This window comes from Mirounga angustirostris, unplaced genomic scaffold, assembly GCF_029215605.1.
Source record: "Mirounga angustirostris isolate CCGP_5_RB_7025 unplaced genomic scaffold, mMirAng1.0.hap1 SCAF_5, whole genome shotgun sequence".
Taxonomy (NCBI): Eukaryota; Metazoa; Chordata; class Mammalia; order Carnivora; family Phocidae; genus Mirounga; species Mirounga angustirostris.
In genome coordinates, this window is record NW_026991713.1 from 114105502 (window position 1) to 114130712 (window position 25211).

General features: G+C 38.7%; 2 protein-coding genes across 2 annotated transcripts in view; both read left to right on the forward strand.

Moving 5' to 3' along the window:
- LOC135364298 (ankyrin repeat domain-containing protein 26-like) overlaps window positions 1-25211 on the forward strand; it is a 362531-nt gene that overhangs the window by 287046 nt on the left and 50274 nt on the right.
- Window positions 5251-25131, forward strand: LOC135364619 (ankyrin repeat domain-containing protein 26). The gene is made up of 5 exons (XM_064593501.1): window positions 5251-5447; window positions 14680-14845; window positions 17558-17696; window positions 22607-22820; window positions 24722-25131. Exons 1-5 carry the CDS (start codon window positions 5251-5253, stop codon window positions 24915-24917), a joined length of 912 nt encoding a protein of 303 aa, XP_064449571.1. The 3' UTR covers window positions 24918-25131.

Genomic DNA, 25211 nt, shown 5'->3' on the forward strand with positions numbered 1-25211 from the left:
CATTTTTTGCAGTCCTAGTGATAAATATTTTATTAAAAAAATAATAACCAAAGGTAGCAAATGGGAGGAAAAAGGCATTCCTGTACACTGTGGTTAGATGCACGTGGTAACTCCTTTCTGAAGGGTGAGTTAGTGTGTTTCAAAAACTTTAAATATGCTGTCCCTGTTTTAAGTTTATTTTTTAATTTTTTTAAAAGATTTTATTTCTTTACTTGACAGAGAGAGACACAGCGAGAGCGGGAACACAAGCAGGGGGAGTGGGCGAGGGAGAGGCAGGCTTCCCGCCGAGCAGGGAGCCCGATGCGGGGCTCGATCCCAGGACTCTGGGACCATGACCTGAGCCGAAGGCAGACGCCTGATGACTGAGCCTCCCAGGCGCCCCATATGCTGTCCCTTTATTCCAATGCTTCATTGCCAGGACTAGATCCTATAGGAAAACATGACTTGTGTAAACACACACACACGCACGAACACATTCTAAGGACATTTATTGTACATTATTGTATATATAAAATATGACAGATATGTTAAGGATATTTATTATAGCATTCTCATATCAAAAAGTTGGAGATAGTCTAAATAGCCATCAATAAGGAAGTAAGTTGTCACCCCTATAAGACAATGTAACATGCGACCATTTGAAAAAATGAGTTTAGGTCTACAGTGTACTGATTGTTTAACAAAGTATATTTAAGGTGTTCGGTTTGATGTCATGTCTTATGCAAATTTTAGAATGCTTTTAATATCTGCTGAGTTGCAAAAGGAAGTTACCTGCTACACTGGCACTCTATCTTATTACCAACAAAATTGCTAGCTATTAGGTTTTTGGTTTTGGTTCCATTGAGCTTGAGTGTTCAAATGTTGGACCCTCAAATTGATCTGAATATTATCAAGAGATTTTGTATATCATCTTGTCCCATATTCTATATAAACATTTGATTTGATGATCCTTGTGCTATAAACCAAGATGTTCCTAATGCAGTGAATCTTCTTTTGAAGATACCTTGCATGCATGCTATTAGCCTTCCTTTTTAAAGAGAATATATTTCTATATGCACCACACCAAATTTTTCAACAGTGACTTCATATTATATAATTTATGAAAATTCAGTATACAAAATAGGAATATTTTCTGCATTCCAAACCCCTTATACTTCTCTTATAGAATTTTATTTTTTAAAATTTTTTAAATTGAAGTTAATTTTTTTAAAGATTTTATTTATTTATTTGACAGAGAGAGAGACAGCGAGAGAGGGAACACAAGCAGGGGGAGTGGGAGAGGGAGAAGCAGGCTTCCCACTGAGCAGGGAGCCCAATGTGGGGCTCGATCCCAGCACCCTGAGATCATGACCTGAGTGGAAGGCAGATGCTTAACTGACTGAGCCACCCAGGCGCTGCTTGACTGTGCACTCCTTATCAGGACGTTGGTATAGCAGAACCCATGTAAGACAGATCCTTCGGAGTGGACACTGAAGCATTTCTAGGTAAATAATCAGGCATAACAATAACAAACCCGAATTTCACAATACCGTATTCTCCTATGTCCAGTATTCCCCATGAGTTCTCAAAATTGCTAAATAAGAATGTTTTGTACCATATTTCTGAGATAGAGTTTGAACTGAAGGACAATGAAGGGTATTAATGTTGCGATACCAGGAATACTAGTTGGAGAGCCAAGCTAACCATCTAGGCAAAGCCTGACCTGGTGGTTCGTTGTGGGAAATGAGTCTAGTCCTCCTGTGGAAGGTCTAAATACTGGATCTTATCAGTTCACTTGGGTCCGGATACAGGGGAATACTCACACTAAGCAAAAATCACATGTTCGCTGTCTAGATTAAGTCTTTCTTGCGAATCCACATACCCGAGAATCTGAATTACCTTGCAGCTCTGGAAAAAGAACAGAGCACTACATGGTCCAATGTAGGTCATTTATGGTGGTCTGATGAATGTTCCATTCCTCATGAAAGTAAATCCCTCTGTGGTCTGATGAAATGGAGCCCCCAGAAAAGGTCTTTGGCTCATAAATTCTTATTATTTATTTCACCGACTCTAAGATCCACATCTTTATCATCTTTGGATGAAATCTGAGATTGCATGAACTATGGTAATTGCCCTCTTCTTACTCTCCATCAGACCTCTACCTTTCCCGAACCACTCACTGCATGTTGCAATGTATGCATTGCACATTGGCTGGGTTATGCTCCAGGCATGCAGATCCACTATGGTCGGTTGACCAGACAGAGAGATTTCCCGAATTGCCCTCAGCAGCACGGTCACAAATCTTCTTGCAGGTGGACTCACTTCTGCAGATGGCTAAGCTCTACCATTTTCTTCACATTTTTTTCACCTCCCTTTTAAACATCTAAACTAGCTCCACATACAAGATAACCTCTACCGCAGTGCTCAAGGGCATTTGGCAGTAAGATCCAAATTCCACATCAAGACTGCTCCTGCCCAGACGCCCCTCGTGCTTCCCATCTTGGTTTTCAGCTTTAGCCACGTGACAAACACTTCCTGATGGATTTTTACAAGAGTGGATATGTCATGTCATTGCCGCAAAATTTTAAGACATTAAAATGATCTAGTCTCAGGAGTTTTTCCATACAAGATTTAGTCACATAATATTGTCCTGGCTAAAGAACTTGCTATTTCCTTTCCCAGCCCTTTATTTAAGAACTTTGGTTATGGATGAAGCACAACATAAAACAAGTTTACCTAACAGAGCCTGCACCACCTAATCATAGATTACAGCTGGTGATAAAAGAAAAATAAGCACTTTACATATGATGACTCCAGAAAGAATTTAAATTACAAACCTAACTTGAAACCTCTTGGCTTTTATTAGACTATAGGACTGATAATATCCATCTGGAATATATAAATTACTATGTTCAGAGTCAGCACTTGACTCGTAATCAAATCCTCATGCTATTTAATCTGAGATGTTATCACTTTTAATAATCGGTAGGTGCTCTTTTCAATATAAATACACATTATATTTATACCTGTTTCAAAGAGGCATTTGAAAATTTAAAATCATGCCATAAATCCTGTTATCTTAAAAAGTAAAAATTATTTTAGCATATGAGATATTCAACTTTTAAGAAATGGAAGACTTTAAATGGTGTATTCCTTAGTTGTGGTTTAGAAAGGAGGAACACACTGGTTAGTATTTGTCTTGTGTCCTGCATGAGTTGTGTGCTTTTCTCGCTTTATAGATTACTGCCAACCACCCTGAGAAAAGCTCATTATCCAGTTTTTACTGGTGAGAAAAAAGAGGCTCAGAGGTGTTAAATAATTTGCCCAGTGTTCTAAAGCAACTAAATTTCAGGGAGTCTTTTTTCTTTTCTTTTCTTCCTTCCTTCCTCCCTTCCTTCCTTCCTTCCTTCCTTCCTTCCTTCCTTCCTTCACCTTCCTTCCTTCCTTCCCTCCTTCTTTCTTTTTAATGTTTATTCCCAAGGGCATGAGCTTTCCACTAAAAACCATCAATTAATTCATCATGTGATACAAAGAGCCTGGATTCAGTATGACAGATGCTTTGACAGTGCCCAACCCAGTTGTTATAGGCGAGAATATGATCTGAAATGAACAATTTTATAAGGCAGAACACCTGAGAGGTAAGCATGGGTAACTGACAACAAGAGAAGTGTTATGTACTTAATAGTTTCAAAAACAGTCATGCTCATAACTTGGTCTCCCAGACACTGAAATCTGAAATTCTGTGATGTGTTATAGCAAGGCTTCAAACAAAGAGGTTTTGTTCTGTTCATGTTTTTGTGGGAGGGTGGAACTATGCAGTCTATATCAGTCAACAAATGCTGCACAGAGCTGACCAATGACTCATGAAGTCTATGGTGAGCCCTCCCTCCTCAGTTTCAAAATACACACTTCGAACTGCATTAGTGAAAGAGCCAACAGCTTGTCACCGTCTTTTCACTACCTCGGCCTGGTCCTAACAAATTAGGTTTTTAATTTTACCTTGGAATTTTTCTCTTTATTTCAAAATTTTTATATGCATTGTGGTAAAAAAAAAAAAGTCACTTAAGAAAAGATAATTTATTATAGATTTATACATTTCTCTCTTTTAAAATACTTTTTGATTACATGGCAAAATTTCCCTCAAGAGACTTAGAAGTTCGATTTTGAAAACAAAAATCTATGTAGAGTCAAAGTAACTCTTTTTCTTCTCTCTTCATCTTCTCAAAGAAAAACAGACCTTTACAGAAGATCATGTTGGCATTGGTTACATTTTTTGGGGAAGGGGAGCCATTTGGGGCCTTCCATCTTTGTCTTTAAATACAAGAGTTGTATTAATGCTACAGTCATTTCCTTTTTGTATTCTGAGCTTCCGATATCAAACTAACTTCGTTTTCACATAATTATAAGAGAGAAAATCTTTTGTTTTCCTGTAGACCATATATTGAAATGCAAATATGGTATACTTAGTTCTAAAACCAGCAAATGACATACTGATGATGTTAGAAAAGATACTCACCATTGTCCATACATGATACATAATTTGAACAACCGTTTCATTATTACGCAGCTTCTCTCACTGTTGTAGAAACCTAGTAAAAATAAATTCCACACTACCTGTAGAGCTTAAAACTTAACGCCTGGATTCTGACCTTCATATTAAATAGAAATGTAGGCTGTTTAATCTCTGCAAAGATTTTTTTTTTTTTTTTTTTTGGTCCATGAAACGCCTACATCTGTGGCCAAGTGGCAGGTGTATGCAATTCATCAGGCCGCCCGCTTCCTTCCTATTATGGCTTTGCCCCTGGAGCCAAGGCTCATGAGGTCCTAAGCTTGGTTGCTTATTGCCAGGGTGCACTATTCCTCCTCCTGAGGCTGCCCTGTAGCACAGGGCGGAAGGCCAGGAAGGCGAGGGTCGCCGAGCTCTGGCTCTAACCTGGCGTGGGGAGGGTGTTCGTGTGAAAAGGAAGATGCTCTGGAATCCACGCCACCCCAACCCCCAAGTGCGCTGGCCTGGCGGGAGGCTGAGCACAGAGGCTCCGGAGAAAAGAAGGCGAGGAGAGCTTGGTGGCGTGGAGGCACCTCGCAGGGGTATCGAGACGGGTCCAGCTTTCGTGGGGACATTTCAGCGGCGGGCTGGCCCGCGGGCCGTCCGGGATAGAGCGCGCGGCGCCGAGCAGCAACGAGGCAGGCGGGCAGAGGCAGCGAGCCCGGTCCTGTTCCGCCGCGCCCCCCGCCCGCCGCTTCCCACGCTCCGCCCCCCCAGGGGTCGCCATGGCAACGGACGCCGGGTTCTGGACTCCCAACTGCCCCAAGCCTGCAGCTGCGCGGGAGGCGCCCCGGCGCAGCGGCCAGCCCCTGGCTCCGATGGAGAGCGAGGAGGACGCGTCGGAGAGAGAGGAGGACACGTCCAAGACCGAGGAATGCCGGAAGATCCTCGAGAACCTCGTGTCGACTCTGGAACAATTCCGGTTCAGCCCCAGATGACCCGCACGAGCCACCGCGGCCCGCGCAGCGCCACCTCCCCTTCCTTCGGGCCACGCGCCCCTTTCCCGCGCCTCCCGCCCGCGCTCCAGGCGCGGGAAATTGATTTCTTAAGTGCATTCACATAAACTGAGAACATGGACTCTGGAGCCAGAGTGCCTGGGTTCAAATCCTGCGACCCTCTACAGGGCCCCTGAGTTGGGCGAGTTCCTTAAAAACTTCTGTCGCAGTTACCTCGTGGGGAAACCGCCGTGTCGGTGGTGGTCGGTGTAGCTGAGAGTGAACACGAAAGGGGTGCATGTGCGTACTGTGTGTAGACGAGCGCCGTACACATATACACAGAGTACCCTGTAGGTGTTTGCCAACGTCGTTGTTATCCCTTGATCCTTTCTTCACATTTCCTCCCTTTCATCATCCTTTGCCCCCCTCTGCCCATATTGTGTCTGTTCGGATAACATAGAGCTGATGAGCCTGGAAAAATGTGTTTTTCCTTCCAAAAACCCTTTAAGATCAGTAAGTGGCCAGCACTAGGTTAGCTACTGTGCAAGCACTTAGAGTTCCCTAAGTCAAGGGCTTCATGGTGCCTGGTAGGCCGGCTTGGAGAGGCAAGCCCGGCACACTGAGGCTCCGGAGTGAGAAGAAAGGACCAGCACGGTACTTGCCCCATGGTGGAGACTGACCCAGTGAGACAATGCTGCCAGCTCAGCGTAAGTGGGTGCATTTGTGAAAATAGATCAGGGAGACACAGGCCCTGGTTTATTGGGGGTTGTGGAAAGCACATATTGGCAATGGCCCATAATAACACCATGGGCACAGTGTCTAACCTGTTCTGCTTGTTTACTGCTAGGAATGACTTCCTGCCTTGGATTCCTTGGCATTGCCTGGTGTGGAGCTCACCAGCAAAACACACTGGCTGCGCTCAGTGGGCAAAATGACAGTGCCAGGTGCTCAGTTAATACGTGGTGCCTGAACAAAGGAACCACTGATGCCAATGTTAATCCCCCCCCCCCCCCCCCGGCCCCGGGCTAGGGGGGCTGTGTTGGTGCTCTGGGAGGAATGGGAGAGGCTGGAATAGGGATGCAGTCCTGGGTTTCGGGCAGAGTGTGGCCCTGGGCAAGCAGCAATCTACAAACCAACTGAAGGCCCGCCTTTGTCAAGTTTACATTCTAGTCAGGAAACCAATGATAAGCAAGGAAACTATGTAATAAAGAAGTTAGTGGTGTGTGCTAAGGAAGGAACAGCAGGGAGGGAGCAGAGGAACTGGTGTGTGGAGCAGGGAAGTGGACTGTAATTTTAGACACTGTGGTCGAGGAAAGCTTCTCAGAGATGATGTTGGGGTGAAGACCTGCAGGCTTGATGGAGGAACCATTCTGATCTATCAGGGAACAAAGTGTTCCCGCGAAAGAACAGGAAGCAGGAAGGGGTGGGCCTGGATGTCTCAGGCTCAGCAAGGAGCCTTGTGTGGCTGGAGCAGAGGGAGAAGGGGAGAGCTGCGGAGAGGTCAGAGGTAAGGGGACAGTGCCAGACAGTGGCCCTGACTAGGTGTCCTACAGTTTAACTCAATTCTCTGCTACCCAGAGACAGCGTCAGATCGCACAGGTGAAGGGCCCAGTCCCACAAGACTGCCCCCTCCTCCTTCAGATGCCAATCGCAAATCCAGGTTGTTACCTGTGCTTCTCACCATTCAGCCTGAAGTTAGAGATTCTTATAACCCCTGCTGTGGGTTCAATTAATTTGCTAGAGCCACTCATAGAACTCAGAAAACCAATTTACCTACGGGGTGGCTGGTTTATTACAAAGAATATTGGAGGACACAAATGAATGGCCAGATAAAGAGATTCTTAGAGTGAGGTCTTGAAGGATCTGGAGCACAGAAGCTTCTGTCCCCATGGAATTTGGAGTGTGCCATCCTCCTGGCACCTGGATGGGTTCTGCTTCACCCCCCCAGAAGCACGCTGAAACTTGTAGTTCAGAATTTTTTTATGGAGGCTTCATTACATAGGCCGAATTGATGAAATCATTGGCTTTTGGTGATTGAGTCTACCTCCTGCCCCTCCAGAAGTGGATGTGGCAGTGGGACTGACACGTCCCACCCTCTAATTGTGGTTGGTTTCCCTGGCAACCAGCCTCCATCCTTAGGGGCTTTCCCAAAATGCCCCCATTAACATCGACTCAGATGTGGTTCAAAGGAGTTTGTTATGAATTACAAAAGACCCACAGTTCACCTTTTTTCCACAGGGAGACTATTTCAGGAACTGAGGACAAAATACCAAATATAACAAAAGATGATCCCATTGCTCCAGTCACTTAGGAAATTCCAAGGATCTTGGGAGCTTTGAGGCAGGAACTGTGGATGAAGACCAAAATATAGATTTCTTAGTATAAATCACACTATCAAAATGGGAAGCCGTGAAGGGGGATTGGTGCAGAGGAATGATTTGATATGATTAATCTATCAACAGGATTACTCTGGCTGCTGTTTTGATAATAAATTATAATGGAGATAAGGGCAGAAACAGGGAAACCAGTTAGGAGATGGGGGGAAATAATTTTTCCTTTACCCGTGTAGGTTCTGGGATGAGACCAACCCCATGATAAAAGACAGACTAATAGGGGAGGAACAAACAGAAATTTAATAGCTTGTATGCCTCTTGTATACGTGGCAGATACCCAGGAAAATTGAGTAACTCCCCAAAATGGCCCAAGCCACCACCTTAAATGCCAACACCTAAAGACAAGGGATGGAGATTGGATAGGGGGAGGGGAGTCAGTTATGGAAAGTTGCCAGGAAAAGCACAGTAAGCAAAACTATGGCTGTTTCACAGATTGGTGCCTTATTTCAGTCCTTGATTTTCTTTCTCTTGACTTTTACTATCTTGTATATTCTAATGATCTTCAGGTTTATATCTCCAGCCCAAATCTCTCTGCATAAGTCCAGACCTACATATCAAACTGCCTATTTGATAGCTCTTTGGGATAGCTATTGGGTATTACGAACTTAACATGTCCAAAATCGAACTACTGATATTCTTTAATACCTGCCCTTCTTGTCTTTCCTAATTGAGTTAATGACAGTTCTTCCAGTTGCTCTGCCAGAAAACTTGGTATCATCTTTGACTCGTGTCTTTTTCTTTTCCATACATGTCACATCTAATCTGTCAGCAGATCTTGTCAGGTCTTCCTTCAAAATATATCCAGAACCCAAACACATCTTCCATGACCAAGCCACTATCATCTGTTGTGTGTATAAGTGTAATAATTAACTAATTGGTCTTCTTGTTTGTTCTTTTGTCTTTTCTCTGTTTCCATTAATTCTAAACACAGTGGATCTATTAAAACATAAGTCAGATTATGTCTTCCTCTGCTCAAAACCTAATTGCCTCCTATTTCACTCAGAGTACATGCCAAAGTTCTTTCTAACACCTACAAGGCCTTGTATGATCTGTTCATCTTGGTCTCTCCCTATCCCTTACTGCCTCACTCCTATTTTCTGTCCCTTTCACACTGTCCAGCCACACTGAATTTCTCACTTTTTTTCCCCTCACTATAAACACTTCGAGCATCCCTCTGTACTTGCTGTTGACTCTAACTGGAGTGCTTTTCCCTCCAATACCCTCATGCCTTGCTTGCTCCTTGCTCCTTCCTTTCCCCCCCCCCTTCAATTTTTTGCTTAAAAGTTACTTTCTTAGCAAGGCCTTTCTTGGTTATCCTGATTACCTCTTTCCCTACAGCACATCAAAATTTGATTTCTCTGCTTTAGTTTTTCTCCTCTAGTACTATCTTGCCTGTGTAGTTTATTGTTATTGTGTTTACTTCACTCATGAGTAGGATTTTTATCTGTTCATCGCCATGTCCTCAGTGCCTAGAAAATGTTCTAGCATATATAGTTCTATTAAACAAATGTTTATTGAGTGAATGGAGTTTAACCTGCATGTATTGTTTTTTAACATCATACTAACTCTCACTTAAACAAAAAGAAAGTTTGATATGGGTCCATTCTGACAATTTAATCTTTCAGTTGTATGCATTTTTTTTTATTTTGGGGGGGCCAATATTGTGGTTACTTGCTATTTATTCTTTTACTGGTATTTAGGTTAGTTTTAATTATGGTAAAATGGATCAGAGGAATAGCAAACTTCATTTATATTTTATTAAGGAAACTGAAATATGGTGGTAAATTATAGGACTTTAAAAATTCCTGCCAAAGGATTATAAGCCCTCAATATCTGAAATAAAAAGATGAAGTTGGAATTTATTGCCTACTAGTAAGATAGACCTATGCTGGTCACTTACAGTCTTTTCTGACAGAGCAGTCTGCTATTCTTATATAGGGTTTTGGGAAGAGTAGAATGGAAGGTTTGGGGGACTTTCAGAGAATTAAGTGGTTTGTCATCATCTGAAACACCATGGTAATTTGGGTGAGACTGTTGTTGATTGGTTGGCACATGAGGCACGTGTATGGAATGGTTTTGTCTCCTATTGGCTTTCTTTTAGAAGGGAGGAGCTGACACTGCTTGGTGGGTGAGTGAGGCCAGTGGGCATTGATCAGTCGCACACATTTAAAACTGGTTGTGGTGGCTTCTTGTTCCCATGGCTTCATATTTGGGTTCCGCCCCCCAAGTTTGAGGTGACTTTAACTAGACGTTTTCTATTTAATAGTTGCTTCTATCAACTGTGTTCAAAAAGGAAGCTATTTCATATTCTGTAATTATAGATTTATTTTTGAGATTTGGGTTAAGAAGAATTGTTTAATAATTGCCTTCAGGAAGATCCTTCTTTTTTGGATGTTAAATTTTAACTAGAAGAGTTATCTGTGTAACAGTTTTAAAACAATAATTGCTGGCTCTGTTTTTGTTTTCAGTGCTCTTAGGGGCTCATGTTCAATTCCTAAATTAATTATTTCCTTTGGGAAATTTCAGTCTTTTGTAAATTTATGTAGCTATATGCTGCTCATATTCTCTTGCATACATTTAGTCCATGAAAAAGTAATTATAATTTTCTGTTGGTAAATCTAGCTTTTTATATTAGGGTTAAATACTAGGCTAAAAGTATACAAAAGTTACCAAATCATTTTCTTTAAAAAAATTAATTTTTTAAAAATTTATTTGTAAGAGAGAGAGAGAAAGAGAGCAAGAGTGAGCGCACAAGCAGGAGGGAGGGACAGAGGGAGAGGTAGAAGCTCAGTGGGGAGCCTGGTGCAGGGCTAGATCCCAGGACCTGGAGATTATGACCTGAGCCGAACGCAGACACTTAACCGACTGAGCCACCCAGGCACCCCCAAATCATTTTATTTTCAAACAAAATTAACCAGGTTATTGCTATTTTTGAGTGATATATATAGTGACATATGAGTATTTTTGAATTTTCTGCAGATTTATTGAGGTATAATTGACAGATAACTGTGTAAGTCTAAGGTATACCTATATTAATTTAATACACTTTTATATAGTAAAATGGTAATAGTGTTAATAACTCCATCATCTCACATAATTATCATTTCTTTTTTAGCAACTCTCTTAGCGACTTTCAAATATATAATACAGTATTGTTAACTGTAATCACCATTCTGTACATTAGATCCTCAGAACTTACTACTCTTGTAACAGGAAGTTTGTATCCTTTGGCCAATATCTACCCATTTCCCACAGCCTCCTACCCCTGGCATGCACCAGGATGTAAATTTGTTTTTGTTTTTGTTTAAGTTTCTACATGTAAGTCAGATCATACAGTATTTGTCTTTTTGTGTGACTTATTTCATTTAGCATAATTCCCTCCAGGTTCATTTATGTTGTTGCAAATGGCAAGGTTTCCCTCTTTTTTGTGGCTAAAATATTCCGTTGTAAATATATACCACATGTTTTAAACCCATGGATCCATTGATGGACACTCAGGTTGCTTCCCTGTCCTGGCTATTGTAAATAATGCTGCAGTAAACAGGGGTGCAGATACCTCTTCGAGATAATGATTTCATTTCCATCAGAAATGTTCCCAGAAATGGGATTATTGTGTCATATGATAGTTCTATTTTTAGTTTTTTGAGGAACCTCCACAGTGTTTTGCATAGTGGCTGTACCAATTTACAGTCCCATAACAGTGTGCAAGGATTCCCTTTTCTGTACATCTTTGCCAGTGGTATCTCTTGTCTTTTTGATGAAAGCCATTTAACAGGTGTGAGGTGATAGATATATCATTGTGGTTTTGATTTGCGTTTCCCTGATGAATAGTGATGTTGAGCCCCTTTTTTGGTACCGTTGGCCATTTGAGTATCTTCTGAGGAGAGCTGTCTATTAAGGTGCTTTGCTGAGTTTTTATTTGAATTATTTGTTTTTTGCTGTTGAATTGTGTGATCTCCTTACATATTTTAGATATTAACCTTTTTTCAGATATGTGGTTTGCAGATATTTTCTTCCATTCTGTAGGTTGCCTTTTCATTATGTTACTTGTTTCTTTTTTGTTTTTTAGATTTTATTTAAATTCAAGTTAGTTAACCTATATTGTATTATTAGTTTCAGGGCTGGACTTTAGTGATTCATCACTTGCATGTAATACCCAATGCTCATCACAAGTGCCCTCCCTGATGCCCATCACCCAGTTACAGCATCTTCCCACCCACCTCCCCTCCAGCAGCCCTCAGTTTGTTTCCTATAGTTAAGAGTCTCTTATGGTTTGCCTCCCTCTCTGTTTTTAACTTATTTTTCCCTTCCTTCCCCTATACTTGATGTAAATGGAACTAGAGTGTTGCTTGTTTCTTTTGCTGTGGAGAAACATTGTTCCATTGTTTTTGCTTTTGTTGCTTGTACTTTGGATGTCATATCCAAAATCATTGCCAAGATCAATGTCAGGGAGTGGTTTCCCTGTTTTCTTGTAGGAGTTTTATGGCTTAAGGTTGTCCATTTAAGTCTTTAATCCAGTTTGGGTTAATTTTTGTGAGTGATGTAAGTTAGGGGTCCAGTTTCATTCTTTTGCATGTGAATATCCAGTTTTCTCAGCATCATTTATTGAAGAGATTATCTTTTCTTCTTTAAGTGTTCTTGACTATATGCATGGGTTTATTTTTGGGTTCTTGATTCTGTTTCATTGGTCTTTGTGTTTGTTTGTTTGTTTGTTTATTTATTTATTTATTTATTTATTTATTTTATTCTTATGTTAATCCCCATACATTACATCATTAGTTTTAGATGAAGTGTTCCATGATTCATTGTTTGTGCATAACACCCAGTGCTCCATGCAGAACGTGCCCTCCTCAATACCCACCACCAGGCTAACCCATCCTCCCACCCCCCTCCCCTCTAGAACCCCGTTTGTTTTTCAGAGTACACCGTCTCTCATGGTTCGTCTACCCCTCCGATTTCCCCCGCTTCACTCTTCCCCTCCCGCTACCCTCTTCTTCTTCTTTTTTTTTTTTTCTTAACATATATTGCATTATTTGTTTCAGAGGTACAGATCTGAGATTCAACAGTCTTGCACAATTCACAGCGCTTACCAGAGCACATACCCTCCCCAGTGTCTATCACCCAGTCTTTGTGTTTGTTTGATGCAAGTTCCATATACTGTTTTGGTGACTATAGCTTGGTAACAGTTTGAAAACAGGAAGTGTGATGCTTCCACCTTTGTTGTTCTTTCTCAGGACTGCTTTGGCGGTTTGGGGTCTTTTTTGTTCCATACAAATTTAAGGATTGTTTTTCCTATTTCTGTGAGAAATGTCACTGGAATTTTGACAGAGATTGCATTGAATCTGTAGATGGCTTTGAATAATGTGGATATATAATATTAATTTTTCAAATCCATAAACAATGAGATATCTTCCTGTTTGTGTCTCTGCTCTTTCTTTAAACAAAGACTTGTAGTTTTTAGTGTACATATCTTTCACCTCCTTGATTGGATAATTTGAAAGTCTGAAAATTTGAAAATTTTAAATTCACAGACTTTTTTTTTTATCCATTTTAGTGTCAGTGATTTCTATTGCCTTTTTGCATTTCATTCACTCTATTATTCAGCTCCGGAATTTTTGTTTAATTCTATTTTACTATTTCCAGCTCTTTTTCAAAAAAAGATGTTTATTTATTTATTTGAGAGAGAGAGAGATAGAGAGCAAGTCAGGGGAGGGACAGAGAGAGGGTGAGAGAATCTCAAGCATACCCGGAGCTCAATCCCACGACCCTGAGATCATGACCTGAGCCGAAATCAAGAGGCAGACACTTAACTGACTGAGCGACCCAGGTGCCCTTCCAATGCTTTACTAAATTTCTCGTTTTATTCATATAGTGTTTTTCTCATTTTATTGAATTGGCTTTTTTTTTTTTAAGATTTTATTTATTTATTTTAGAGAGAACATGTGTGTGAGTGGGGGGAATGGCAGAGGGAGAGAGACAAGCAGACTCTGCACTGAGCGTAAGCAGGATGCATAGCTGGATCTCATGACCTGAGAGAAAATCAAGAGTCAGATGCTTAACTGACTGAGCCACCCAGGCACCCCTGAATTGGCTTTTTGTGTTTTCTTGTAGCTCATTAAGTTTCCTTAAAACTGCTCTTTTGAATTCTTTTTTGGATAAATTACAGATCTCCATGTGTTTGAGATCAATTACTGGAAGATTTGGTGTCATATATCCTTGACTTTTTATATTCTTTGAAGTTTGGCATTGCTGTCTTTGCTTTTGAAATAGCCTTTAACGACTACCTTTCCAATGTGTCCAAGCCTGATTTTTTTTTTTTTGCTCTGGTGGTGTGCTGGAACTTTTCTGCAGGAAATCTGGTTTTCCAAAAAGTCTCTCTCATCCATGGGTGATTATCTAAGACAGTGTTTTCCAGGGGCTTCCAGATGTGGCTGAGAGGAAGGGGCTGGAACCAGTTTATGGGCTATTGCTGGGTCCACAGCTGGACATGTAGTGAGTGTGCCTGTTACCCGATGCATGGGTAGGCAAGACTTTTCCTAGGTCCCTTGGTGTATGGTCCTTGATTCCACAGCTCCTACAAAGAGATCCATAGCAGTTTTGTCCCCACAAATGACATTGTATTGTAATTGTATATTTACCTGTCTTTGAAGCAAGGGATGTGTATTTCCTTGTATATGGTTGGATTTCATAACTGTTCTGTGAATTAATAAATGTTCATTGAGATGGGTAACAGAATTTTACAAAAAATATTGTTTTTATTTTTTACCAGTAAAATTATTAGAAAACATTGGCTTTTTAATGGATATTCTAATTGGATTTTTTAAAGTAGTGATCCTGGTTTGCATATGAAGGGAGTAAGGAAAGAGGAAAATGAAAAATGGACATCAAAAGTATCTGTGATTACACCAGGGCTTGAGAAGGCTGATTCCCTACCTTCTCGTCCACCACAAGTGAATGATGACAGCACTTCAATTGAAATGGATCAGGATGAAGTAAGGTAAAATCTATAAATTCTTTATTTCCCTCTGAAGGAAGTTTAGCAGTGATTACTTTTTATGGAAATAAAACGCTGTCGTGTATGTACAGGCTAAGGCAAGAAATACTCAAGTATATCAGATACACTGCTTGAAAAGTTAAGATGAGGACAAGTGACTTTGACAAGGAGCAGTTTCAATAGTCACCATGGAAGCTGGACTGTAATGAAAAAGTATAAACAACTCCTTAGAGAATTTTTATGCGGAAAGGTAATAGAGAAATGGATGATAACTGAAAAAGAATGTGGAATTCAAGGGAATTTTCTTTCTTTTTTAATTTTAAGATGGGATCTTTTAGAGTACATTTGTATGCTGCTGGAAATGATCCGATAGAGATAGACATGGTTATTTAATTTTGTTTGCATTTCCAAATATTAGAAAGCTTATTGATTGTATTACATTATCTTTTTTTTTTAAGATATTTTATTTTTTATTTGACAGAGAGAGAGTACAAGCAGGGGGAGCGGCAGGCAGAGGCAGAGGGAGAGGGAGAAGTAGGCTCCCTCCCAGCCAGCAGGGAGCCCGATGTGGAACTTGATTCCAGGATCCCGGGATCATGACCTGAGCCGAAGGCAGACGCCTAACGAGTAAGCCACCCAGGCGCCCCTATTTTAAGATTTTTTTATTTGCTTGACACAGAGAGAGAGAATGCACAAGCAAGGGGAGTGGCAGGCTGAGGGAGAGGGACAAGCAGGCTCCCCGCCGAGCAGGGAGCCTGATGTGGGACTCGATCCCAGGACCCCGGGACCATGACCTGAGCCGAAGGCAGATGCTTAATGACTGAGACACCTAGGCTCCCCTGTATTACATTATCTTTTAAAGATTACAGTAATTGTCCCTAGTATTCCTATTCATGTAGTTTTGTGGCAAGAGGTTGTTTTTTTGGTTTGGGGGGGGTTTGGATTTTATTCATTTGACAGACAGAGACATAGCGAGAGAGGAAACACAAGCAGGGGGAGTGGGAGAGGGAAAAGCAGACTCCCGCTGAACAGGGAGCCTGATGTGGGGCTTGATCCCAGCACCCTGGGACCATGACCTGAGCCGAAGGCAGATGCTTAACGACTGAGCCACCCAGGTCCCTGTGGCAAGAAGTTGTTGATTCAGAATTGGTTCCCCAGTGGAGTATTCTCATATAATTGAATGTGCAGAGAGTATCATTCATAGACTTAGAAGTATATAAATGATAGTAAATATACAAACTCTTAGGCCATTCTGAGTAGAACTAATCATTCCTTGATGATTTTAGATATTCAGTGCCTTTGACAGAATCATGAATAGCTATGGTTTTGTTAGGGACTTTGAAGTATCTGGTTGCATTAAGTTAATATTTGTTTCGATTCTGGGGAAAGGGGAAAGACTTTATTTATAATTGAAAAATAAACTATTATTCTATCATAGATTATTACTTTTAGATTATAAAGTTCTAAATGACAAAAGCCATGGTTCCTGTACCAACAGTGTCATTGACACATATTGTGTGCTCAGTAAGTATATATTTGTGAATAAACAGTTGAATAAATAGATGAATGCCATTGATGAACTTCTTCAGAAGAAGCAGATCTTTAGTTTATGGAAAGTAGATTTTCAATATTGCCTAGGTATGAAGTCTTTTTATTTTAAAAAAATATGTGTAAGATCCATAAATTATTATTTATAATTATAGCTAGAAATGGAATAATAGTAGATTCATTTGCTGTCATATCACTTGGAAACACTTAAATGTTACTTTCACCACATATTGTAAAACACACGTTTTGAAGGCACATATCCTGGATTTGAATTCTGGGTCTACTCCTGACCAGCTGTATGGGCTTGGGGAAGTTAATTATTTCTGTGCCTCATTTTCTTCCTGTGTAAAATGCCTAATATAATTACCTATGTTTATAAGATTGTTGTGAGGCTTAAAATACTTTTAAGATGTGTAAGGTGTTCATAGTAATGCATAGTAGTTGTACAGTAAATCCTCAAAACACTAGTATCATGATTATTAAAATAGGGTTTCTTTCATATAAGAACTTAACTTGCACTTTCCCAAGTGTTTAGATCCAATAAAAGCTTGTTTTTATTGAAAATGACAACAAAAAATGTGGTATATTTCTTCGTATCAAATAATGCAAGTAACATTATGCTTTTCCTTTGCTTTATGTCCATTTGATCTAAATTTAATGCTTTGTTAATATTATTAATATTTTTTAGATATGATTTAGATATTCTTTGTATTTTAAGTATTTAATACTTGCCTGAAAAGAATTGTTTTTTTTTAGACGTGCAAAGAAAACATCTCATGGAAAGAAAGAGGTAAAAAAATATGCATAATTCTATTTCACTTATTTTTTAATTTTCACTTTATTATATTACTTTGATAAATAATATTTATTAAAAATATTATTCCATGGTAAAAAATTACTTTAGGAAGTACATAGTGAAAACCTAGAAAATCTTCCTTTGTTGTATAGACATTTATTGTGAAAAAGTTTTTCAGAAGTAGTAATTATTGATAAAGGTCATTGTGATAAAAATCAGTTCTTTTAAAAAGTACCTATGTTTAAAAAAAAAAAAAGTACCTATGTTTTTGCTCTTATAAAAAGATGGGTATTTATCATCTCTCTACACTTAGTATATTTTATGAATATTTGGGGGACATTTTGAAATAGTATTTTTTATTTGTAGGTCAAAAAGCAAATTAATTTTATGGATGACCTTGACTTAACGGAGTCATCTGGAACAGCTTCAGAGGATTCCAAGTTGCCTTGCTCTAAGTATATGAGTTGCAAGTCGCTAATTGTACCAGTTGGCCAGGATCGTAAAGGTAGGACCATTGTATAAGTAGAAAGCCTTTGTATGTATATTACTGTAGCAATATGTGCCCATCTTGTATAGTGCTGTACCACACAACACTCATGAGCTACTCATCTCAGAAATATGTTTTATATGAGAATAGAGAACTGTTGAATACTCTCAGCCAAAGGCTATAATTTCCACTCTATGTTTTGTCATGGGAATGACACACCTGATGTGTTGTTAACTCCGCTTCTCTTCTGTGCCGTCACCCAAGGTCAGGTTACCATTATTTTTCTCCTAGAATACTGAAATAACCTCAGGACTGTTTTCCCTGTCATTCCACCTCCCAGAATCTTGGTCTACACTGCAACCAGTTATCATAATCTTTAAAAATTCATGTTTCATCACGTTACTCCCTTGCTTAAAGCTTCGCTATTACTTCTCATTGCTCTAAGGTGAAAGACCACAGTACTCTAGCTTCATCTTGTGTTGTTTCATATCCTTCTTCTTCTTCTTTTTTTTATTTTAAAGATTTTATTTATTTGACAGAGAGAGACACAGCAAGAGAGGGAACACAAGCAGGGAGAGTGAGAGAGGGAGAAGCAGGCTCCCCGCCGAACAGGAAGCCCGATGCGGGGCTCGATCCCAGGACTCTGGGATCATGACCTGAGCTGAAGGCAGATGCTTAACGACTGAGCCACCCAGGCGCCCATGTTTCATATCCTTCTTTCCATCTGTGTCTCAGCCACTGTTTTAGTTGTTTTTTCCTATAATAGAGCTTTTTTTTCCCCCAACAGCTTTAGTTAGGTAAACTGCACATATATGAAGTGTATAATTTGATAGTTTTGACATATGTATATGCATATGAGACCATAACCGTAATTCAGGCAGTCAACATATCTATCACCCGTAAGTCTCATGTCTCTATATTCCCTTGTTACGAAACTGCCAAATTGTTTTCTAAAGTAGTTGTACCATTTTCCATTCCCACCAGCAGTGTATGAAAGTTCTAATTTCACCCTGTATATTCATGAACACTTAGTATTGTCAGTTTTTTAAATCTTAGCCATTCTGATGGGTATGTAATATATATATAATTATGGTTTTAATATACATTTCCCTAATAACTGTTAATGTTGAGCATATTTTCATGTGCTTATTTGCCATCTGTATATCTGCTTTGAACTATCCAAATCCTTTGTCATTTTAAAAATTAGGTTGTTTTCATATTTGTTGAGTTTTGAGAATTCTTTGTATATTCTAGATATAGTTCCTTTATCACCTATATATATTTTTTAAGATTTTATTTATTAATTTGACGGGGAGAGAGACAGCTAGAGAGGGAACACAAGCAGGGGTAGTGGGTGAGGGAGAAGCAGACTCTCCACTGAGCAGGAAACTCAATGTGGGGTTCGATCCCAGGACCCCAGGATAATAACCTGAGCCAAAGGCAGACACTAAACAACTGAGCCACCCAGGCGCCCCTCACCTATATTTTTTTGTAAAGATTTTCTCCCAATCTGTGACTTTTCATTGTCTCAACAGTGTCTTTTGAAGAGCAGTTTTTCTTTTTGATGAAATCCAGTTTATCCATTTGTTCTTCTATGGATTTTTGCTTTCGGTGTTCCTATCTAAGAAATCTTTGCCTAGCACAAAGTCAGAGGTTTTCTCTCATGCTTTCTTTTAGAAGTTTCGTAGTTTAAAAACGAAGTTTTATAGTTTTAGGTCTTACCTTTAGATCTGTGATCCATGTGATCCATGTCATCCATTTTGTATTCTTTTTTTTAATGATTTTATTTATTTATTTGACAGCGAGAGAGAGAGCATGAGCAGGGGGAATGGCAGGCTGAGGGAGAGGGAGAAGCAGGCTCCCCGCTGAGCAGAGAGCTGGACATGGGGCTCGATCCCAGGACCCTGGGATCATGACCTGAGCCAAGGCAGACACTCAACCGAGACACCAAGGCACCCCCATTTTGTATTCTTTTTTTTGCTTATGATGAAAGGTATGGATCCACGTTCATGCTTTTTGCGTATGGATATCCAGTTGTTCCAGCACCATTTGTTGAAAAGGCTATATTTTCTCCACTTCATGCCATTGTGTCTTTGTCAGGATCAGTTGACCATATGTGTGTGGTTTTTTTTTTTTTTTTAAAGATTTTATTTATTTATTTGAGAGAGAGAGCACATGAGAGGGGGGAGGGTCAGAGGGAGATGCAGACTCCCTGCCGAGCAGGGAGCCGGATGCGGGACTTGATCCAGGGACTCCAGGATCATGACCTGAGCCGAAGGCAGTCGCTTAACCAACTGAGCCATCCAGGCGCCCCTCTGTGTGGTTTTATTTATGGACTCTATTCTGTCCCATTGATCTCTTTGGCCTTCTTGATGTCAATATCATGCTGTTTTAATTACTACCAGTTTATGATAATTTTTGAAATCAGGTAGTTAGTGTTAGTCCTCCAGTTTTGTTCTTTTTCAGGGTTCTTTTGCAATTCTATTCTAGATCCTTTGTGTTTCCAGAACATGAATTGTATTTATTTTATTTATTTATGTTTTCCACATGAATTTTAGAGTCAGCTTCTCATTTTCTAAAAAAAAAAAAAAAAAAAAACAACTCTGGTGGTCTTCTGGAGATCAGGTTTGGATTAGGTTGAATCTACAGATTAATTTTAATAATATTGAATTTTTCAACCCCGAACAGATTATCTCTCTCCATTTTTATAAGTCTTTAATTTTCTTGGTAATATTTTGTAGTTTTTAGTGTATAGTTATTTTTATCTTTTATGATATTACCTGTCATTATTTTTTATTTTTCAATGCAGTTTCAATTTTTTAATTAATTAAAATTAATTTTTAATTCTTAAGTTTTAATTTTTTTGTTGCTAATATGTAGAAATACAGTTGATTTTTGTATAATGATTCTTTGTCCTCCAAAGTTGATGAGTTCATTTATTAGTTCTAGTAGCTTTTTAAAAAATTCTGTCAGATTTTCTACATAACCAAAGGTTATCAAACTTCACTGTTTTACTAATTTCTTAAGGTGGAGCCAAAGGTCATCAATTTGAGACTTTTCTTCTTTTTTAATATATACATTCAGTGTTGTAAATGCTCATATGAGTGCTAGTATAGCAGGGTTTCAGAAATTCTAATATGTTATGTGTATTCAGTTCGGAATACATTCTAATTTCTTTTTTTCAGTACTTCATTGACCCAGGGGTTATTTAAAGATTTTATTTATTTGAGAGAGAGAGAGAGAGAGCCTGAGCTCGAGGAGAAGCAGCCTCTCCTCTGAGCAGGGAGCCAAATGTGGGGCTGATCCCAGGACCCTGAGATCATGACCTGAGCTGAAGGCAGACGCTTCATCAACTGAGCCACCCAGGTGCCCTGACCTAGGGGTTATTCAGATGTGTGTTAATTAGTTTGTGATCGCAGAGCACACTTTTATGACTTCAGTCCTTTTGACTGACTCCTTTTATTACAATTTATTTTATGACCCAAAATATAGTCTCTTTTGGTAAGTGTTCCATGGATACTTGAGAAGAATGGTGGTGTTCCAGTCTACTATACCCTTGCTGATTTTCTGCCTATTGAAATCTCAGACTATAACTGTGAATTTGCCTGTTTCTCTAGTTCTCTAATTCTCTAATTCTATCAATTTTTGCTTTCTGTATTTTTGAACCTATTAATAGATGCATAAACATTTAGGTTTGTTATGCTTCTTTTAATTGACCCTTCTATCATTATAAAATGACCTTATTTATTGCTGCTAGTGTTTTTTGCTTTGAAATCTATTTTGTCTGGTATTAATATAGCCACTCAGGCTCAGCCTTCTTTTGTCAAGTTGTTAGTGTGGTCTGTCATATTTCTGGCCTTTTAAAAAATGTGTGTCTCTACACTTAAAGCATATTTTTTTAATAGGTTGCATACAGTTGGGTCTTCCTTTTTCATCCATTTTGACAGTCTGCCTTTTAATTGAGGCTTTTAGACCATTTTCATTTAATGTGATTATTGAGGTCGTTGATTTGAATCTGTCATCGTGTTGTGTGACTTCCATTTGTCCTTTCTGCTTTTTGCTCCTATTCTCTTCCTTTTCTGCTGTCTTTTAAATTAATCAAGTAATTTTTATGATTTAGTTTTATTTATGTGAGTATGTATATGTATGTATTTTGCTTACTCTAGCTATAACTCTTTAGTTGTGCTATTTTAGTGATTAGGGTTTAAAGTATATGACTTAAGCATCACAGTCCACCTTTGAGTAATGTTATGCCCCATCATAGTAATTTAAGAAAACTATAATGGCTTACTTCCATTTCTTCTCTCCTAGCCAGATTCTTCTGGATCTGTGGGATGATAGTTTTCATTATTTAGAAAGGTTTTGGTCATTTTTTCTTTTCTTTTTTAAAGATTTTATTCATTTATTTGAGAGAAGGAGAGTGAGAGTGTACGAGCGGGGGACGGGGCGGGGCAGAGGGAGAAGCAGACTCCCCAGTAAGCAGGGAGTCTGACACGGGGCTTGATCCCAGGACCCTGAGATCATGACCTGAGCTGATGGCAGACACTTAACCGACTGAGCCACCCAGGCACCCCTAAAATATCTTTTATATTGAAGTCATTCAGTATATAATTGTTTAAAGTATGAGTGAGTGAATGTGAAAGCACACAGTCCTTTATATGCAAAAAGTACTCACATATTTTATTTCTTTTTTTTTAAAGATAAATTATTTGAGAGAAAGAGAGCATGAGTGGGGGGTGGGAGAGAAGAACAGAGGGGAAGTCGGGGGAAGAACCTCAAGCAGACTCCGTGCTGTGTGTGGAGCCTGACGTGAGGCTCGATCCCACGACTCTGAGATTATGACCTGTGCTGAAACCAAGAGTTGGATGCTTAACCAACTGAGCCACCTAGGTGCCCTATATATCTTATTTGTTTTTTCTCTGATGTAGATTCTACTACTTTACTAAAAATCCAGGATGCGATTCTTTTGTATAAAAAATTAGTAGAACTTAAAAAAAATCAGTGTAAACAACTTAAAAGAAAAAATAAAGAAATGGAAAATAAGATTAATGGACTACAAAAGGAGCTATCAGAAACAAAAGAGTTGAAATTGCAGTTGGAGCATCAAAAAGTGAAATGGGAACAAGAACTTAGCGATTTGAGGTATGACATCTTGGTTTTAAGGAAATAGTTGAACTATTTACCTTTTTTTTTTTTAATAGGCTCCACACCCAATGAGGGGCTTGAACTCACAGCTGTGAGGTCAAGAGTTGCATGCTCTACCAACTGAGCCAGCCAGGTGCCCCTTGAACTCTTTACTTTTGTACTACAGATGTGTAGGAGAAGTTTGATAATTGCTAACTTACCTTCTGGAATTTTTATTTTTATTTTTATTTTTTTAATTTTTTAATTTTTTTAATTTTTAAAGATTTTTATTTATTTATTTGAGAGAGAGAATGAGATAGAGAGCATGAGAGGGAGGAGGGTCAGAGGGAGAAGCAGACTCGCTGCCGAGCAGGGAGCCCGATGCGGGACTCGATCCTGGGACTCCAGGATCACGATCTGAGCCGAAGGCAGTCGCTTAACCAACTGAGCCACCCAGGCGCCCCCTTCTGGAATTTTTATAGGGAAGAAAACGTCTTTAGTAGTGTGAAGTATGAGATTCTTCAAAATAATTTAGCAAGTTCTTGACAGTGAATACTTCTACTGATAATTTAATGTATATTCCAAATCATAATTTTAATGACCATATAGAAGTACACCATATGGAATCCTCATTATTTAACAAATTGCATTTTGGTTATTTTCCATTTTTCTATACTTTAATTAATGCTGTAAGGAATGTTTTATATAAATCTGTTTCTACAATTCTGGTTACTTGGAATAAATTCTTCAATACCGTATTGTTTGCTTAAAGTATAAAAATTTTTAAAGGAGGTCTTTGATCCTATTTTTAAATTGTTCTCTGGGAAGTTTATATTAATTTATATGCCCATCAACAGAGTATGAAATGGCCATTTTTCTCAAGACAGGAAAAATTTTAAAAATTTGTTCAGTTTTAAACATACGCAGTGATTAAAAAGTAAAATGGAAAATGATTACTGCTAAGTTTTCTCAATATCTCTCTTATAAATAAATCCAAAAGTCTGTGTGGTAAGCACATATGACTCTTTATTGTTTCCTTAATTAATATGGATCCTGTGTTCTAAAAGGGGTTTTCAAATGATTTATAAAATGGATAATCGGGGTGCCTGGGTGGCTCAGTTGGTTAAGGGTCTGCCTTCGGCTCAGGTCATGATCCCAGGGTCCTGGGATTGAGCCCTTGATCTCTGCTCGGTGGGGAGCCTACTTCTCCCTCTCCCTCTGCCTGCTGCTCCCTCTGCTTGTGCTCTCTCTCTCTGTCAAATAAATAAATAAAATCTTTTAAAAAAGTAAAATGAATAATAATCAACAAGGTAAATTGACAATATTGCAGAAGAAGAAACGTAAAATGTATAGGGCTATCTATATAAAATGTATAGATATTAGACTCCCCAGCCTAGTCCTGGATCACCATAATCTGCAGGTGTATGTTGTGTAAATGACATCTGCAGATGCTGTCTTATACTGCAAATTATTTTTGGAGGTACCTGTGATGTTTTGTGAAGTAGAAATTTACTTCTAGTGAATTTATAAACTTTCTTATAAGGAGCAACTTCTCTTTTTATTTAGTAACTAAATTATCTGTTCTAATGGAGGAGTAATTATGACTATATGGGGAAAATGATAATTTTTAATTCTAACTTTCTTGAAAAATTTCAAAATTCCTTTCTCTACAATATCTACCAGAGTTAGTACTAAAACTTATTACTAAACTGCATAACGCTTTCTCATTACTTCTTTTCAACTATATATATCTTTTGGAAGAGATTGAAGTGAGAAAGTAAACATGAGCCTGAGAAAGGAAAAAAATTGAGAACATAGAAATTTCATTTGGATAATAAATCAACATATGTGGAACCAGATCATAAAATGAACTTTCTATTACTTACAAAACATTTTTAAATAAGCACATTTATTTGCAGATTTACCTTCAAACAAGAAGAAAAAAAAAGAAGAAATGCTGATAAATTATATGAAAAAATGAGGGCGCAATTCAGAGAAAAAGAAGAGCAGTATAATAAAGAAGTTGAAATGAAACAACAACTTGAACATACTCTTGCAACAGTAGGTGTGGAATTGAGGACTGTAAGGAATAATTTGGATCAGGTAAATCTTTGATAAAAATTGCATATTTCCATCAATATTATTTATAATATACCCTTGATTTAATGTATATTATTTAGGTATAAAATAGATAAAAAATTTAATTTTATTCTAATAGGAACTATAATATTTTTAGTTAAAATTATTAACTTATTGGAATTCTTGGCTTCTCATATATGCTCTCTCTCTATTTTCTGAATGAAGGGATAGAAGGTAAATTGAGATAAATGTGAAGGTTGGCTTTTTTTTTTAAGATTTTATTTATTTTTAGAGAGAGAGCATGAGCAAGGGAAGGAGCAAATGGGGAGG

Excerpts from the sequence above, each read along its gene's own strand:
- LOC135364619 (XM_064593501.1), top strand. The coding sequence starts at position 5,251 with ATGGCAACGGACGCCGGGTTCTGGACTCCCAACTGCCCCAAGCCTGCA. Across the intron at positions 14,846-17,557 it reads TTGAAATGGATCAGGATGAA|GTCAAAAAGCAAATTAATTT; the intron begins GTAAGGTAAAAT and ends TTTTATTTGTAG. Across the intron at positions 22,821-24,721 it reads CAAGAACTTAGCGATTTGAG|ATTTACCTTCAAACAAGAAG; the intron begins GTATGACATCTT and ends ATTTATTTGCAG.